The sequence below is a fragment of the Artemia sp. Qi Xiang Cuo genome, chromosome 1 (assembly GCF_049724085.1).
Source record: "Artemia sp. Qi Xiang Cuo chromosome 1, ASM4972408v1, whole genome shotgun sequence".
NCBI lineage: Eukaryota > Metazoa > Arthropoda > Branchiopoda > Anostraca > Artemiidae > Artemia > Artemia sp. Qi Xiang Cuo.
Window position 1 is genome coordinate 20,991,389 of NC_142794.1, and position 19,655 is coordinate 21,011,043.

At 35.6% G+C, this 19,655-nt stretch overlaps 1 protein-coding gene across 5 annotated transcripts in view; it reads left to right on the forward strand.

Annotated features, from left to right (window-relative positions):
* Positions 1–19,655, forward strand: part of LOC148956107 (6-phosphofructo-2-kinase/fructose-2,6-bisphosphatase-like) — a 121,768-nt gene that overhangs the window by 73,889 nt on the left and 28,224 nt on the right. Inside the window, exons 1-3 of one of the 5 annotated variants that reach the window (XM_089093665.1) lie at positions 442–718; positions 11,032–11,157; positions 18,776–18,936. In XM_089093665.1, the coding sequence (XP_088949791.1) occupies positions 517–718; positions 11,032–11,157; positions 18,776–18,936 (489 nt within the window). In that variant the 5' untranslated portion in view covers positions 442–516. Of the gene's footprint in view, positions 1–441; positions 719–799; positions 922–5,983; positions 6,121–11,031; positions 11,158–18,775; positions 18,937–19,655 lie in introns of those variants that run through there. The other 4 variants (XM_089093594.1, XM_089093869.1, XM_089093807.1 and 1 more) reach the window with 4 other exon arrangements.

Genomic DNA, 19,655 nt, shown 5'->3' on the forward strand with positions numbered 1-19,655 from the left:
AGAAACTAAATTTCAGCTGGGGGCAAACTAAGGTTGGGGGTGGGTTGGTGAACTGAGGTCTGTAAGGGGCAGTTGCCCCCCTGTCCCATAGAAAAGTATGCCCCTGTTTAGGTAAGTAGGCTATAGAATATTTTTTTGGAGGGGGGGGGGGTGGAGAGGGACGACGATAAAAAAGCCATGCGGTCCATTGCTTATGGAAATTTGTTTATATTAAATATAATGTTTGTGCGTTTTGTGATGAAGATATGAAAATTTGACATCCCGTACCTTGTTTCTTTTTTGAGTAAGTGTATAATCCCTCGATTGCTGTGGATTAAATTTGAAATGATTTTCCGGTTCTTCTGCTCCAGATTCACGCAATCTTCACGGGAGAGTGACGTCACTCGCGTTGCTAAAATGAATAGCAAACTCTCTTTGGCCAAGTCGTTCATATGCATTCTAGACGCGAAACTAAAAACATTGTTGAACTGAATTGAAAGCTCGGTGAAAAAGTGTACCTTTTATTAACTTTTAAAAATGCCTGATACCCTGTGTAAACCCTGTGAAATAATGGATATCCGTGGAACTGATAGTGGGATGGACGATAGTAGTTCAAGTGCTAGTTCTAGTCGTAGTATAAGCCCGGTGAGAGGTGAGACCAGGACCTCAGAGTATGGTCATGCTGATAGGTGGTTGAGAAAGTCCTTGAGACCGCGGAGAAATATTATTTGGAGGATTGGTGAGTTTTATTATCCAAATTTGGGGTATATTGTATAAATAAGTTTGTAAACAGTTTTCAGATAGAACGCCATTCGAACCGGTTTTATTTGACCCACAATCTGGATTCTCGTAATATGCTTTTATTTTGATACAGTTGTGAACAGACTTCGAGAGCTTCTCTTGGTTTAAATACTATCTTTTGTTTCTTTATCTGGAAAATGTGTAAGTTTATTTATCTTCAAGGGGCATTTGCAGGTGTTTTCAGTTTTGGGTGAATTGTAGCACAGCAACTTTTTGCTAATTCCAAATTTTTGGTGTGAGGTGAATAGATGTGCTGCCTAGGGGCTTCTCGCTATCACGGGAATCTGTTAAGCTAGATGAAGGTATTGGTTGATCCATTCAGAAGGAAACACTGAAAAATTCTGAAAACAACCATAAAAAAAAATCCAAAATAGGACTATTTACTTAGCATAGCCTTACATCATTCTTAAAAGCAAAATTCTACTTTAGCTAGGCCTAGGCGACTTTTGGCTATTTTGGAAAGGGGTTAAGTTAGAGAAATGAAACTTTCAGGGATGGGTCTACATGCTAAAGTATGTCCCTAAGGTATTTTGAAGTCTACTCCTTTTAGGATTTTTTTTTTTTGGGGGGGGGGGCAAAATAGGTTGATCCAAAAAATTAGGGGGGGCGCAAAATAGGTTGATCTAATAAATTTGCGTTAGGAGCAAGTTTAATTAACGCAAACTTGAATTAATGAAGTAAATTACACTACTTTAGACTACGCTAGGGGAGGCCCTCTCCCCCTGGATCCGCCACTGGAAATACCTACCTCCACTCCTCTCTTTAGAGGATTTTGACCTGCTTAAATGAAGTACATCAAAATTGTTTTCGGCTTCGCAACTTTTCTCAATCCCATTTTGTAAGGTTTTAAAGATATTGAATAAATTTCCTAAATTAAAAGCAAAAGCAAAAAACATTGATATGGCTGAAAATTCTGCTCAAATAACAATTCATTTCCGACAAAAATGATTATTATATTCGTAAAGAGCATAAAAAAAGGCATCGTGTGGTATATTCACTTTAGTCGTAATATGATTTGGTAAATATTTACCAAATGTTGTTTTGTCAAAATTTCAATAGGTAGGCCTATAATAGACCTGTCATTCAGGCAAATTTCAGGACCCTCTAGAGGGAGAAGGAGTGGAGGTAGAATGTAGGTACTTCAAAATACCTTCCCGGGACATACTTTAGCCTGTAGACCCATCCCTGAAAGTTTCATTTTCCTAACCTAACCCCTTAATCTTGGCCTGCCAACAATTGAACCATTTTAAACTTGTGATTCCGTGCGAAACTATCTATTGACTTACCCCTCCCCCCTCGTTAAAAGTTTTTAGTCTAAACTGTGTTTAGCTTCAATTGTTCTGGTTCAAAAGCGTTTCAGTGCTTATGTATATACTTTCGGTACTTATGCCCTATCTGGTACCCACCGCTATAACTGTATCAAGGAAACCAGACACGAAACCCGCCAAACGGGTATTTGCAATAGAGAAATGGAATGCAAAGCGTGGTTTTCATTGCGTTTACAATATTTAAACTTGTTTTTTTGGGTTTAGGGGAGGGAGGTAGGCCTACCTAGGTTAGGTCACGTATTTAACATATGCTATGCTTTACCCCCACCCCCTTAATGTGCATATATATAGCCCAAATTTGTTTCTAAACTATTATATACTCATCGTATTTTTTTTTTTTTATTAACACTAACCAAACTTGACTTATTTTATGGGTACCAAATTATGCACAAGTACCATGCTTTCTAGCACATCTAAGCTCGAGAATACGATGTATGTATCCTACGTGAAGACGTACTCTAATAAGATGGAGGGTGGGGAATAGAGCCCTTCGGATATCGATTTTTCATGGTAAATTGTACGGAAAATATACAATAGACCTATCTATAGGGAACCTCTTGACAATTCGGCAGGAGGGGAGCCCTCTACCCAGTGTATGTGCACGTCTCAATATATTTTTTATCGTCTGACTAGTTTTAGAAAAAAAAAGAAATTTTGAAAGAAATTTTTGTTAGAATAACAACAATATCCCGACCCTACTCAAGAATTTTGATCTGTATGATCTGAGAAAAACCGATTTGTCTGCAGTAGGTTATAATTAGCTTAGTTTCATTAAGGAGAAGTACGATGTAGGTATATTTTTACTAAATATTTAATATATAGAGGTGATAATGTTAGGTATAGTCTTTCTCGCGTGACTACCGGATTCTTAACAAGTACCATTTATTTTGCAACCAAGCCACAGCTCAGGGCCGTATCCAGGATTTTTGTTCAGGGGAGTTTTACTAATTTTTGACTTTTTTTGGGGGGGGGGGTTACTAATTTTTGCAAATACATTCTTAGACCACACTGGCTATACATGACAAACGAAACTCAGAGAAGAGAGAAAGTAACAAAATGAAAAATAAAATCAAAAAGGGTGAAAAAACGAGGATTTTGTCAGCCAGCGAACCATGAATAATAAAAAATATAAGAAAATATTTAGACAAGAACCTCTGCAAAGTCGTCCTAATTGCTAAAACAAAAACAAAAAAGAGAAGAAGAAAAAAAACGAGATTCTAACTTTTTGAAGTTTCCTGTACAAAGACAGAATAGACACTGAATAAAAAACAAGGCAGGAATAAATGAAAATGAAATTTACCAAGATGATTGTGTAAGGATCTTTTGTCTTGCATTAATTTTGGCTGGTCTACAATTTCGGTTTTCATTAGATATGCAAATAGGTTCTTTTAAGTTTTTTTGGGTTAAAATATTGATTGAGTCCTTCAAGATTAAACTGTCGTAAATTGGGCTTAATGAAATATCTCCAGTATCTCTATTTATTGCTAAATTTTGGTTCATATATTTTTTTATCTCAATTACCTCCTTAAAGTTTGTGGTACGCCATTAACAGTTGATATTAAAGTTGCCTCGTCAAACAGAATCTAGATAGGTCGGGTTTACGAAAATATGCAGCCAATGCCGAATCAAAGTTGTCATTGTTATTTTAATCTCAGGGACTTGTCTATTGAAATTTTGTGCTCATGCAAACGTTCACCTAGTTGTTGATGGGTTCTACCAATGTAAAATTTTCCACAAGAACACGGGATTCTGTAGACATCATTACCCAGTACAGGGTCTGTTTTATCCTTTCCTGAGTTAAAAAAATGTTCAACCTTTTGTTCGGTTCGGAAAGAAACAGAGAGATTATGAAAGAAACAGAGAGAACATAATCTCTCTGTTTCTTTCAGAACCGAACAAAAGGTTGAACATTTTTTTTAACTCAGGAAAGGATAAAACAGACCCTGTACTGGGTAGTGGTGTCTACAGAATCCCGTGTTCTTGTGGAAAATTTTACATTGGTAGAACCCATCAACAACTAGGTGAGCGTTTGCATGAGCACAAAATTTCAATAGACAAGTCCCTGAAATTAAAAAATAACAATGACAACTTTGATTCGGCATTGGCTTCGCATATTTTCGTAAACCCGACCCATCTAGTTCTGTTTGACGAGGCAACTTTAATATCAACTGCTAATGGCGTACCACAAACTTTTAAGGAGGTAATTGAGATAAAAAAATATATGAACCAAAATTTAGCAATAAATAGAGATACTGGAGATATTTCATTAAGCCCAATTTACGACAGTTTAATCTTGAAGGACTCATTCAATATTTTCACCCGAAAAAACTTAAAAGAACCTATTTGCATATCTAATGAAAACCGAAATTGTAGACCAGCCAAAATTAATGCAATACTAAAGATCCTTACACAATCATATTTTTAAATTTAATTTTAATTGTTTCCTGCCTTGTTTTTTTTTCTGTGTCTATTATGTCTTTGTACAGGAAAATTCGAAAGGTTATTATATGTTTTTTTTTTTTTTTCTTCTGTTTTTTTTTTTTTTTTTTCAATTAGGAAGAAGTTGCGGAGGTCTTTTTAGTAATATTTTCTTATATTATTTCTTCTTAATGGTTCGCTTGCTGACAAAATCCTCGTTTTTTCACCCTTTTTGATTTTATTTTTCATTTTGTTACTTTCTCTTCTCTGAGTTTCGTTTACTAATTTTTGACTCAGTTTCGACTAATATTACTGATTTTTACCTAGGTTTTTACTAATTTTCGACTTATTTTCGACTCGGTCAAAAATTTCGGGGGGGGGGGTTGAAACCGGGTAACCCCCCCCCCCCCCCCCCTGGATACAGCCTTGCCACAGCTAATTGTGTTGGATAAAGAAGTTGCTTGATCAGTTTCTTGTGTCATATTAGCATCATTCGCGATCGAATTCCTCGAGTGTTTATTATATAATTGATAAGTACCACCAAAAGTATAGACAATTTTCTTAGGATGATTGCAGCACTACCACATCGGGTAATCAAGGTCATATCCGGAGGACCTGGATTGAACCCCCCCCCCCCCGACATATTTGCCCGACTCGTACAAAATTACAAAAATGCACGAAAACAATTTTTTTCCTTTTGTATACCTTTGTTGTACCCACCTCCCAAACAAAGATTCTGGATACAGCCCTGCTGATAATATATTCCCTGGTAGTCACTCATTACCTATATTTCTTTGTAAAGATGGGTAGTTGTTAAGAATGCAGTAAACACGCGAAAAAACAAAATAGGATGAGAGTATAATAGTTCAGAAACAAATTTGGGCTATACATTTTCACATTAGGGGCGGGGGTGGGGTAAAGCATAGCATATATTAAATACGTAACCTAACCTTTTTTTGCCTTTTTTGGGTACCTTTTTTGTTCCTTCAACCCCAAAAACTAAAGTTTAAATCTTTGTCACGGAGTGAGCAATACTTCGCTATGTAGCGAAAACCTGTTTTTCATATAGCATCTTTGACATTTCGATGCGGCCTTTCTCGCGTGTTTACTGGATTCTTAGCAAATACCTAAAGATATTTTATAGTGCTAATTCTTCCCAATACTGAATTGAAACCTTCGTGAGCAAATGTTTCAATAGCTATGTTTTTCCATCCAAAAATTTACCGTTTTCAAGAACATAAATTACTTCACTCTTTCAAAGAATAGTTTCATAAATCTAGTGGCTGTTTACATGATTATTTCAGAGATACCCTGTTTTGACCGCCTGTTGCTGCAAGAATATGTAACAGAAACCCAAAAAACATGTAATAATTCATTGTGAAAGACAATATCTCTATTGATCGTCGTCTTTGGATTGGCTCCGAAACCAAGGTCCAAAGTACTTAGGTCTGTTGCCGCCCTTTCTCCTTTTTAGTCTGCAAAGAAACGAGCCGTTTGTTAGTTTCTCCTGTTGAGTGAAAAATAATCGAAATGTCTCGCCGACAGAATCGAAACAATTACAATATTCGAAATAGACTGCAGTCTATTCGCATAGGTATGTTTGTATTAGACATTTTAAGTTTTGGCGCTTTTCTGTGGAAATATCCCAGAGATGCTGACAAATCTTTGTTGTTTATTTGAATGTTTCGATAGCCAACATGTTCCATTTCGTTTTTTTTTAGAAAGTTGCTCAGAAATTTAGCAAAAGCTGGGCAAAGTAATATTTGTATTGAAATCAAGAAAATGAAAAGGTTACTTGTGTATTATAGCGACCACACTGTTGTTCTTGATCTGTCGTAAAGCATTTCCCTAAAGTTTTGTCTAATGCTTTAAGCTGTTTTTTATTCAGGATTTAATATGACTTGTTTTCTTAAAACCCTATAAGTAAAAAATGTGTATATCTTATCACAAATGGCTCTTGCCCTAAATATTCAATGTATAGAGTTTATATAGGTATTTAATATAGCGCGTTCTGGGCGGCCTGCTTTCCATAATTCTCTGTTGTAGTTTCCATAATTTTGTTACTAAATTGTTATATTCTCATCATATTTTGGTATATTTCTTAAGCTAATTATCTCCGAGTGCACACAGAGAAACTAGTCTTGCAACAGATCAAGAACGACAGTGTGGTCGCTATAATACACAAGTACCGTGAAAATTTTCATAAATTTTTGTTATGACAGTTTCTGCTAGTAAAGTACGCTGAAACTACTTAGAAAAGAGTATTTTCGCTCGATTCTACTGTTTAAAATTTATAACAGCTTTCTGTTTCAATTGTTTCCCGGAACACATGTAAGACACGCTTGCATGTATTTTATGCAGTCAGATGAGTGGGTTTTTTCTTGAAAAAAATGAGTGAAAAAATTCAAAATTTTTATTTCTCTGAGAAAAGTTATCAAATTCCTAGGCATAAAAGCCACCAACTGAGGTTTTTTGCCACTCTCCCATCTTTTAATCTGTAGAAACAAGTTCTGAAGTTAGTCTATGTTGTTGGGTGACATATGTTAAGAATGTTTTGGTACTTATCTGTTAAACGGAACACATTCAAGAATTACGCTATGTAATATCTAACAATAACCGGTTGCCTATTCGAAATTGGTTATGATTTGGTTATTTTCACTTTGAAAAACTACGGTGTAGCTATATTTTAATTAAATATTTAATGTATAGAGTTGATTAGGAGTTAGGTTAGGTTCGGTATTTAGTATATACCGAAGCATATACCGGCATATACCGGCCTGCTTTCCATAATTCTTTGTTGTAGTTTCCATAATTTTGTTTCTAAAGTATTATACTATCTTGTTTTGGTATATTTCATAACTTCACTTCACCTAACTTCATTTAACCTAACTTCACTTCTTGTGTGTGTTTCGTTTAACAGACTAAGTACCAATGTTTTCATTTCAATAACGATGGATTCCCCCCTCTGAACTTTTTGCTCCCATAGATTACGATCATTTCTTTTTGGTTCCTTTTTGTTGAAAAACACCCTTTTTTGGTATTTCTATTGAAAGAAAGCAAAAAAATGTCTTCCCTTCCTAAATTTTGAGAAATACATTTTACCTCTCCCCCTGACCACTGTTTTAATTATTTCTCGCTTGTTTTCTAAGTTTTCTAAGATATTTGTGAGATATTGTCACACGATTCAATGTGATGTGGAACTAGGTAATGGTTGGAAAACCTGCTCCTGCCCTCCTGAAATATTGAGATTCCTTCGATTATTTTAATAATGTCTTAAATACTAAATATATTGACGCTATTATTGTGTTTTTTAAAGTTTGAAAATTGCTAAGTACGGACCTGAATCGTGATACAGCATTATAGACACTCTTAGTTTTTGCATTTTTGTACAGGGTCAGATTTTAGCTGCTGCTAGGGCAGTTTTCTGCAATGTTTGCTGGAATTTCTCCTTTTTTCGTATCCCATTTCATCCGTTCGAGTTGACGGGTCATTTTCATGAATTCTTTTGTTTTGAAATGTTTTTGAAAACAAGTTTTTTTTTTAACTAAAAGCAGGCTAAGGAGCGACATTAAAACTTAAAACGAAAAGAAATATTCCATATATGAAAGGGGCTGTCCCCTCTTCAATGCCTCACTCTTTTATGCTAAAGTTTACTCTTTCTCACAATTCTTTTCTAAAACAATAAAAAAATTTAGCTTAAAGAGCGAGGCATTGGGGAGGGGACAGCCCCTTTCATATACGGAATAATTTCTGTTCGTTTTATTTTAATGTCGCTCCTTACTTTCAGTTAAAAAAAAACTTGTTTTTTTTTTATTTAATTTCTGAACGGTTTTGAATTAATGCAGGTTTTGATTTTGGCTCATCGCACATGAATAATTAAAACGAAATTTACATGTTAATTTTGCTTTTTTTGGCTAAATGCCTTTCTCGAAATTTTGTTCTGACGTAACTTACGAATTAACTTACGTAACGAACTTCTATATTTTCCCCCGGGGACTACGTTCCCCCGGGGACTGCGGGGGATTATTTCATCTTCAAAGACACAATTATTGCATTTTTCGGCCATGATGAACAAAATGACAATCTCAAAATTTTGATCGGGTGACTTAGGGGAAAAAATGAGCATGGAAGGGGGCCTAGTTGCCCTCCATTTTTTTTGGTCACTTAAAAAGGGCACTAGAACTTTTAATTTCTGTTCGAATGAACCGTCCCGCGATATTCTAGGACCAATGGGTCGATACGATCACCCCTGGGAAAAAAACAAAACAAAACTAAAACAAACAAATGAACACGCATCCGTTATCTTGCTTCTGACAAAAAATACAAAATTCCACTTTTTGCAGATAGGAGCTTAAAACTTCTATAGTAGGGTTCTCTGATACGCTGAGTCTGATGGTGTAATTTTCATTGAAGTTCTATGACTTTTAGGGTGCGTTTCCTCCTTTTTTCGAAAATAAGGCAAATTTTCTCAAGCGTGTAACTTTTTGTACCGTTTTTTTGTCACAAATATGAGACTTGATAGCGAAGCGGCAAGAACATTTGCCTGTGACTGTGGTAATTTATGTTCAAAATTTAGGTAATACAAATTAAAAAGAAAAAAAAAAACTCAAATTGGAACCCAAGAGAGCACCGTAGCTAGAAATTTGAAGTGTATAAATGTCTGCATAAGAATAATATAATTTTATGAAATTAGAATCGGAAGACTAAAAAGTTGAAAATAATGATAATAATAATAAAAAAAAATATTAAAAAATCGGTTTCAAAATGCACTAAAAAGTAGAAAATAATCTTTTCTTCGAGAGAAAGTTCTTAAGCCGAACTGGCCAGTCATGACAAAAAAACAACAAAGAGAAAAATCTCAGTGAAAAAAAAAACAACAAACGAGACTGCGGCCAGTGGAGAGAAAAGACGAAAAATGTAAAACAACGCCGATATTTCGCCTGTATCCAAATAAGGCGTCTTCAGCACGAAAGAAACACAAGAAGAACAAGATAAAAAACCAAGCTAAAACAATAAACCAATAAAACCACCACCAAAAAAAAATATACAATTGGCGCAAACTAATCCACGTAGGGAAAATATGATATTGTAGAGTTACCTCAGTGAGAACACCAGAGTTACTCTGGTGTTCTTTTTGGTGGTGGTTTTATTGGTTTTTGTTTTAGCTTGTTTTTTTATCTTGTTCTTCTTGTTTCTTTCGTGCTGAAGACGCCTTGTTTGGATACAGGCGAAATATCCGCGTTGTTTTACATTTTCCGTCTTTTCTCTCCACTGGCCGCAGTCTCGTTTGTTTGTTTGTTTTTTTTTTGTTTTTTTTTCACTGAGATTTTTCTCTTTGTTGTTTTTTTCTTCGAGAACCTTTTAATTTAAGTGAAAACTGGGGGGGGGGGGCGGGGCTTTACATAACATATATCAAATAGGACACTTATGTATTATACGAGAAACACTCGAAAACTGAAGTTTGTTTAATGCTAATGGAATAAAACAAAATATGATGAAAATATATTACTTTATTAGCAAAATTAGGTTAGGTTAGGCAACAACTCCTTATCCCGGAAAAATATAATTGCCTGTTCTTCGGTCCTTGGCAAATCTCAAATTTTAATTTGAACATCCATGGTGGGACACTATATTATACCACTGTGTATTGCAAGCCAACCGGTTTTTGCCCTATCTGATCTTCGCGATCCAAATTCTCAAGTGTTTATCTAATCTACGCGATCCAATGTTTCGAGTGTTTCTCGTATAATACATAAGTACCTCAAGTAATTCTAAGTTGCGTTTATAAATTATATCAATGATAGATTTTCAAAACAAATATCTTCTATTTTTTAGTCCACTTCGAAAGCGATTTAAATAAAAAATATTGTATTTAGTGTCTTAATTTCTTTTGATCTATGTCGTTGTAACCTCAAAGCGGTAATAACACCACAGTTATAACATCGAAACTGTTTGAAGGATTCGAACACATTTGTCGGTTTGCAATTTTCAATGGGAATACCAAAAAAGGGTTTTCAATGAAAAGGTCCCAAAAAGGGTATTTTCAATATCTAGTGAGGAGGGGTAAAATATCTTGTGGAAAATTTCCCCCTTCTTCCCCTAATTGACGTCAGTGAAAATAAGGTTTGCATTATGAAACAGTGGACTATATGCATGAAAGAAACAACCGTTATTGTAACGGCCATATGCAACAGCTGTTATTTTTTTTACCAACTTTTTCTAAAAATAAATAAAATGTTTGCACAACTGAAGTTTAACTTTTACATATCAAGTCGTCAGAATATTTAAATGGCTGTTCTGATTTCTAAAAGCAGTGTTTCTATTATGAAATTTTGTTCTATTTACATGAAAATATAGTTACTGAGGTGACCAAATGGACTAGATTAAGCTGTTTTGATTTTTTATGCTCCCCTCAGAGGCTGCGCCCGGGACAGGTGCTCTCTTCCCCTGCCCCTAGCTACGCCACTGCAAGCATGTCAGAAAATAAGTTCAAATTTATGTTTAGGTGAACGTGCCAATTATGTCAACACTCCACACGTCATTGCAATGGTTGGCCTTCCAGCTCGAGGAAAAACCTATATTGCCAAAAAACTTTCCAGATATTTAAATTGGATTGGTATTAACACCAAAGGTATGTACAACTATTTATAATAAACTGCGTGCAATTACTTTCGTGATGAGCCGCACCATTGCTGAGCATAACCGGTTTAGTAATTTTAATAGTAAGAAAATTTTAACAGTGTTGCCCGAAATCCGATTAAACTTAAAGCACCAAAAACAGTGAAAATGGAATCTGGCTGTTTAATCGGTTTAGTGGGAACTTATAAAACCATATATGTCTTACAAAATTGGGATTCATTTGTTGTGAAAAAGACCTACATGTGCAGTTATGTACTTTTTTGTTGTATCGGACGCCAATTTTACAAGAAGAAACGTGGGTGAAAAATAAGCAAAAAATCAGCTAAAAATGTGTGGCACCAAAGATCTTAAAAAGGTGTAGTTGTCTTTGGGAATCAACATATTGATAATATTTAAAATTTTTCATATGAAAAACGTTGTCAAATTTAACTAAAGTTTTACTTACTTCTTTTCACGGTTCAACGTGACAACATTGACGAAAACGTGGTATTATATTTAAAAACCAGAATTTTGAAACAAACAAAAAAAAATCTTAAAAAATTGTGATTTTCAGGTGTTAGTATGCCTAAGATGGGCGGGAGGGGGGGGGGGTATTTTGATGTACTTTGTATTTTAGCTTTTTTTACAAACCCACTATAAAAACACAAAGGAAGAAGTGGATTATATAAGAAATAAGAAAGAATCAACATTAGAAATTACTTAAAGCACTGTTCACAAAAAAGAGGCACGAGGTCCAGCTTTGCTGATTTACGCTTAGCACGGAGCTCAATACTATCCAAATGATGGAAAGGATCCCGGACATGGAAACTGAAATATTTTTGAATTACTGTGTCTAGAAGGAAGATATAGGAAATAATTACAAAACTTAAAATAATTTTTTCTAAGACGCAGCATATCTCTTCCTGTCACTCCCGATAAACACGTAACGTGGGACGCAACACTAGACAAGAAAATCTTTCCAAGATCGTTCCGGCAAAATCTACCCCGATTTGGTACAATCGAACCAAAACTAGACTGGAAACTTTCCACTATTTGACAACGATTTGACATTTGAAGTGGAACGTGTATTTTTTAGTTCTGTTGTCCCATTTGAAGTTCTAGTTTACTTTAAGCTTTAAATTACGCTTCTTAGACAAGTTTTAAGTATAGTTCAACAGCACTTTGGTTTCGATTCTGTTTCTTTTTAGGATATTTTGATGGTTTGAGGGAGTGTATTTTTTTTTCAAATTTTTCTTTAAAACCTTTTCTGAAAGCTTCGAGCTACGTTGAAAGCCTCTTAAGGTGTTTTGGAATTGAATTCAGAAAGTACTCTGGTATGCTCCGGCTATACACGGGGAGAGAGAGAGGGGCTGGGTTGGCATCTATCATAGGCAGTGCAATAGCGCTGCCTAAGTAAACAACGATGTTGGCACAATGTATTATTTATTTATTTATTGTTTTGGCTCTTGGTCTTAGACCAAGACACTTCGTATCGAAGAAGTTGTCGTAGAAACTTCGAAAAGGGCTCATTCCATTGGAAATTGGAGTGGCTTGTGCCCTTTTTAATAGTCGAAAGTGATTGGAAGGCAACTAACACCCCTTTCACACCCACCATTTCCCCAAACACATCCAATCAAAATTTTGAGATAGCCCTTTGGTTCAGCGTAGTTAATTTCCAGAGATAAATTATGTTTTTGAGGAGGACACTCTCCCACAGCCTTCAGGGCAAGGGTTGTAATTTATGCCCTGGGGGCATATAAGGTTTTTATAGAAAGCGTTATCGTAGAAACTTCAAAAAAAGCTCGTTCGATTGGAAATTCAAAGGGCTAGTGCCCTTTTTAATAGTCGAAAGTGATTGGAGGGCAACTACCCCCCCCCCCCTCTCACGCCCAAATTTTCCCCAAACACATCCAATCTAAATTTTGAGATAGCCATTTTGTTCAACGTAGTTGAAAGTTCTGGAAATTAGGTCTTTGAGGATGAAAACCCCCCACAGCCCTCAGGGCAAGGGTTGTAAGTTATGCCCTGGGGGCAAATAAGGCTTTTTATAGAAAGTGTTGTCGTAGGAACTTCAAAAAAGGCTCATTCTAGTGGAAATTCAAAGGGCTAGTGCCTTTTCAATAGTCGAAAGTGATTGGAGGGCAACTAACCCCCCTCTCACGCCCAAATTTTCCCCAATCGCATCGAATCAATATTTTGAGATAGCCATTTTGTTTAACGTAGTTGAAGGTTCAGGAGATTAGGTCTTTGAGGATGAAACCCCCCCACACCCCACAGGGCAAGGGTTGTAAGTTTTCCCTGGGGTATATAAGGTTTTTTATAGAAAGCGGTGTCGTAGAAACTTCAAAAAGAGCTCATTTGATTGGAAATTGAAATGGCTAGTGCCCTTTTTAATAGTCAAAAGTGATTGGAAGGCAACTAAAACCCCTTCCACACCCACCATTTATCCAAACACAACCAATCAAAATTTTGAGACAGCCATTTTATCCAAAGTAGTTGAAAGGTCCGGAAATTATATCTTCAAGGATAACACTCCCCCCACATCCCTCATGGTAAGGGTTTTAAGTTATGCCCTGGGGGCATATAAGGTTTTTATTGAAAGCTTTGTCATAGAAACTTGAAAAAGGGCTCATTTGACGGGAATTGAAAGGATCAGTGTCCTTTTAATTGGTCGAAAGGGCAACTAACCCCCTTTTCACGTCTACCTTTTGTTCCAAAGCATACAATCTAAATTTTTTGATAGCCATTTTGTTCAACGTACTTAAAAGTTCTAGGAATTAGGTCTTTGAGGATGATAACCCCCCTCAGAGCCCTCGGGGCAAGGGTTGTAAGTTTTGCCCTGGGGGCATATAAGGTAAAGTGATTGGAGGATAAATAATACCCCTCTCACACCCACCATTTCCCCAAACACATTCAATTAAAATTTGAGAGAGCCATTTTGTTCGACGTAGTTAAAAAGTCTGGAAATTATGTTTTTGAGGATGACACTCCCCCACAGCCCTCAGGGCCAGGGTTGTAAGTTATGCCCTTGAGGCATATAAGGTTTTTTTATTATAGAATTATATTTTTATATAGAATTATATATTTTATTATTTTTTTTATTAAACGTTGTCGTAGAAACTTGAAAAAGGAATTATTCGATTGGAAATTGAAACGCCTAGTGCCCTTTTTAGAAGTCGAAAGTGATTGGATGGCAATTAACCCCCCTCTCGCGCCCACTACGAGGCTTGTAACATTTGACATAATTCCTTATAATCATTTTGATTTTTCATCATATTTTTGTTATCCTAATACAACACACTTATCTTTACTATGCTACCAGTGACGGGGGAGGGGGATTGTTTGGAATACAAGAAAAGGTGTTTTTCAGGGTCATGATGTTACCAGGCCCTGTCCCTTCGCTCAATCTTGCAAAGATTTCTCCATACCCCCCTTCGTATGCTCAGGCATGTTTATCTAAAGGGAAGCTGAAGAAATGGTTAGAGTTGATTTTACCTAATGAATTAGACATTTTTATGCATTAAATATTTCTAGAGCAACTAAAAATTTTTGGAGGGGGATAACCTCTATCAAGATATCCCGGTGTTATTTGATTTCCCCAAACACATCCAATCAAAATTTTGAGATAGCCATTTTGTTCAACGTAGTTGAAAGGTCCAGAAATCATTTCTTTGAGGATGACAACCCCCTCTCAACACTAAGATCAATTGTTGTAAATTATGCCCTGGGCCATATAAGGTTTTCATAGAAAGCGCTGTCGTAAAAACTTCAAAAAGAGCTCATTCGATTGGAAATTGAAAGGGCTAGTGCCGTTTTAATAGTCGGAAGTGATTGGAGGGCAGCTGACCCTCCTCTCACGCCCACCATTTCCCCAAACACATCCAATCAAAATTTTGAAATAGCAATTTTCTTCAACGTAGTTAAAAGTTCTGGAAATTAGATCTTTAGGGATGACAACCCCCCCCCCCAGCCCTCACGGCAAGGGTTGTATGCTATGCCCTGGGAACATATAAGGTTTTTACTGAAATCGTTGTCGTAGAAACTTCAAAAGGGCTCATTCGATTGAAAATTAAAAGGGCTAGTGCTTTTTTTTATAGTTGAAAGTGATCAGAGCAACTAACGCCCCTCTCACACCCACCATTTCTCCAAACACATCCAATAAAAATTTTGAGATAACGATTTTGCTAAACGTAGTTGAAAGTTCTGGAAATTTGGTTTTTGAGGATATGACCGCCCCCTCATAGACCTCAGGCCAAGGGTTGTAAGTTATGCCCTGGGGGCATTTAAGGTTTTCATAGAAAGGGTTGTTGTAGATACTCAGAAAGGGCTCATTCGATTGGAAATTGAAAGGCCTAGTGCCTTTTTAATAGTCGAAACTTATTGAAAGGCTTGACATTTTTATAGCAAACATCGATATGGGTACAGTGTATAATTTTTTTTTTCTTTTTTTTTGGTTTAGAACAGGGCCCTTAGTATCAAAAGAATTATCTTAGGAACTCTGAAGAGGACTCATTTGATTGAAGATAGAGAACGCTGAAAAAGGGCTAATAAGTAGAAAGTGATTGGAGGGAAACTAGTCCCCCTCACACGCCCACCCTCCCATTTGCCTTTTATATTTGAAACCTAAATGTTGCCTTCAGATTAAATTAAAATGCATTGTGTTAATGTTAATTCCCAATAAGGCATCTCAGCAGTATCCCAAGAATGACTGAGGGTATTGTTCAAACTTTCGGAGCTACTTCTGCTCTTAAAATTTAACCAAATCAAAATAGCGTAAGTGTATCCAAGCTATCAAAGGAAGTAAACAGATTTTTTTTGCGAATGGTATCAAGTTCAGGTCAACTAGAGGAGGTATGAAACTAAATTAAACACCACTATTTGTGTCCAAATTTTTAAAAGGGTGCATATTGTTAAAAATTGCTGGAAATTTTTCTCCAGCATACAAATAGCAGACAAAACTATAAAGTCTTAAAAAAAACAAAAAGATCTAAAGAATTATTTTCTTTTTCCCTGTAAAGACTATGTCAATATAAAACGAACAGAAATTAATTTTAAAAAAACTTTCAACAAAATAAGTTTTTCAAAGAAAATTAAAGATCCCCATTAAACCGAAAATGAGCAAAATAAAAAAAATCTACCAAACGTGAAACTACCACAAATTGGCATCGATAAATAAATGAAACCCAAAACGAATATAAATTACAATAAATAACAAAACGAGCAGAAATTAACATGAGTAGGGCTCAAAACCCATATGCCATCCTAAGGCTAGAACATAATTTTTACTTTACTAAAAAAAAGAATCAAATGAATGTGCCTTGTCAGTTTAATATACATATACTGATATTTAGTAATCAAATTTTTTTTATTATTTGATTTGTTAAAGTTATAAAAGTAAAAACATTTATATTTTTTCAGTCAAGTGCAAATTATGTTCTGGCCTTGGGATGGCATACGGGTTGTGAGCCCTACTCATGATAGTTTCTGCTCGTTTTGAGTTTGACTCTGTTATTTATTGTAATTTATATTCGTTTTGGGTTTCATTTATTTATCGATGCTGATTTGTGGTAGTTTCATGCTTTGTAGATTTTTTATTTTATTTTTGCTCATTTTTGGTTTAATGGGGTTCTTTACTTTTCTTTGAAAAACGTATTTTGTGGAAAAAGTTTTTTTTTCAATTAATACAAAAATGGTAGCTTTCATGTGATATCTGAAAAAGGTAGAATTGTTCGACTATCTTATCTTATACTTTTCCGTTTTCTTTTTATTCCAAATCTCATGACAGAAAATTCCAATGCAGAACCAAGGCCGTATCCAGTTTTTTTGTTTGGGAGGGGGGGGGGTTAAAAACTTAAAAAATGTATCAAAATTTGTTTGTGTATTTTTGTTACGTTTTTACGAGTCGTAAAAAAATTTTGGGGAAGGTTTGCCCCCCCCCCCCTAACCTCCTGGATTCTGCCTTATGCAAAATAAGAAAAAATATTTAGTCAATATTTAAATATAGATTGCGTAACAGTATCTGTCTTTAGGCTATTTTAATTGCTGTATTGTCATTGATTTTGAACTGTGTTATCCGTTTCTAGTTCAAGGTTGGAAGTCAAAATTTTATTCTTTGTTTATTGTTAAACATCATGTACCTAAATAAAAAACTACTTTGTTTAGCTGTAATATATTGAAATTCGAAATCGTTAGGCTATATGGACGTGTAATACAAAACCAATTGGAAAGAAAATGGGAAAAGAATGGAAACAATTGAATTATGAATATGGAAACTAAATGGAATTAAAGAATATGGAAATAAAAAAAATGCGGAGCGAGATATGGTCCTATAAGTGTTAAGGATCCAAATCTTGAGAAAGTAGGGGTGAACATTTTCCCGGGAAATGATTTTGGAGCCTCAAAGTGGGTTTTGGGTCCAATTTTTTTTTCTTTTTTTTTCGTTTGGCAGATTGCAGTTTGTTCTAACATTGCACGTGAGGTCAGTGGGCTTGAGGTCCTTGGGTGGTATTAAAACACAAGCCCTTGGTAAACTATTTTACCTCGAAGAATCAAATATACATAGGCATTTAAATGGATGGCCGGCGTTTACCACCACCCCCCCCCCCCCGCTGGTAAATACCCCCCGTGGAAAATAAGGCTTTCAAAATTTGAGAATTTTATTTGAGTTTTTTTTTATCTGTAGGGGGAAGGAATTTTTGGTACTTGTGTATTATGCGCCGCTTACTAAAGTTTACGCTGTGTAAAACTCGAGAACAAAGCGGTTTTTCGTTAGTTTCCTTCATCTTAGCATGAGACAAGACAAAGACAAGTGACAGAATAGACAGGAAATATATAATTTGGGCTATATATTTGCACATAGTGGAGGGGATAAAGTATTTGGACAGTTTGAGGTCAGAAAACAATTCCTTCTAGGTATGGCCACTAAAAAATTACAGAAGAATAGCGAGGTATCTGGAAATCCTGTTTACTAAAAAAAAAAAATAATAAAAAAAATCCCAGTATAAAGTAACGTAATGTTTCATTTAAGTGTTTTTTCCAAGTGTAAGTTTTTTTTTCAATGACCGATTTTCCAAGTATTAAGTAGGCTACTATTATTAGGTTTATGTAGTGTTTCATTTAAGTGTTTTATGATGATCGCTGATCAAAGTTTATGTTATTTGTGCCTTTCATTTGTGTTATTTTACTGTGTCCATGGCCGTATATTTGGCTTTAAAATACACTTATCTATCTATCTATCTAATATGCAGAATAATTGTACCAAACACATTTTGCATTCAGTCCCGCTATACCTTACCCTCCCCCTTAATATACAAATATATAGCCCAAATTCATTTCTAAAGTAAAGAAAAAACTAGTGTGTTCTCGAATTTTACACAGCGTAAACTTAAGTGAGTGGCGCATAATACACAAGTACCAAAATTCGTTCCCCCTACGGAAATAAAAAAAATAAAATTCTCAAATTTAGAAAGTCTAATTTTCACGGGGGGTATTTTCGGGGGAGGGAAGTAAACGCCTAGAACCATTTAAATGGACCAAAGTTCTATCTAGACCCTTTTATGGCACGGCCAAAGCTCTTATTGCTTGGTTTAATTAAATACTAATTATGATAAAGTGGCCATGTTTTATTATAGTTTTCAACCTGGGTGAATATCGCCGCCACACAACAGATGCTTACAAAACCCATGACTTCTTCCGTCAGGACAACGAAGAGGCAATGGCTATTCGGGCAAAGTGCTGCTTGGACGCATTGACTGATGTTTGCAACTGGCTAGAAGAAGGAGGAGAAGTCGCTGTAAGTATATAAAATATAGTTGTACTGATACTATGCTCAATCTGCTATCAGTTTCCTTTATGAGTTAATTTTTTTGTTTTTTCTTTTCTTTTCTTTTCGCTTGCTTTTTGTTTTTCGGTTTCTTCTTTTGTTTTTTTACTGCACATATTTAATGACTAAGACAGAAAAAAAAGTCAAAATCTACGTTCACTAATTCCTACTATTGCTACTAAGGACTCACTGCAGCACCAAGTTTCCTGAGACCAACACAGCTACGCAAGCTCCTCCGCCCTCCCCAATCTATTCAAGCTTTACTCTTTGCGCCCTCCCATGTAGTTCCAGTTTCCAGTAAGTTAGGTTAATCATAATGAAATATACCAAACCCCGCACCTACTCGATAACCTCAACCGCCTTCTATAAAAAAAAAAAAAAATTATTATACAGTTTAAAGTTGAAATATAGACATCCAATAGCTCATATCTAGCGGAGTACGTGTGGCGGGCGGCAGTGACAGTAGAAGGCATAGCTCACTTTAACGCAATTCTTAATGACATCTATGCGTTCTGCTTCGCCTGCTTTACATAATTCTCTGTTGTAGTTTCCATAGTTTTGTTAATAAAGTATTATATTTTCATCATATTTTGGTATATTTCATTATGATTGACCTAACTTCACTTCGTGGATATGATCGATATAAAACGTAAGCACCCAGTTTCCTTTAAATCTTGTCTTATAACCTC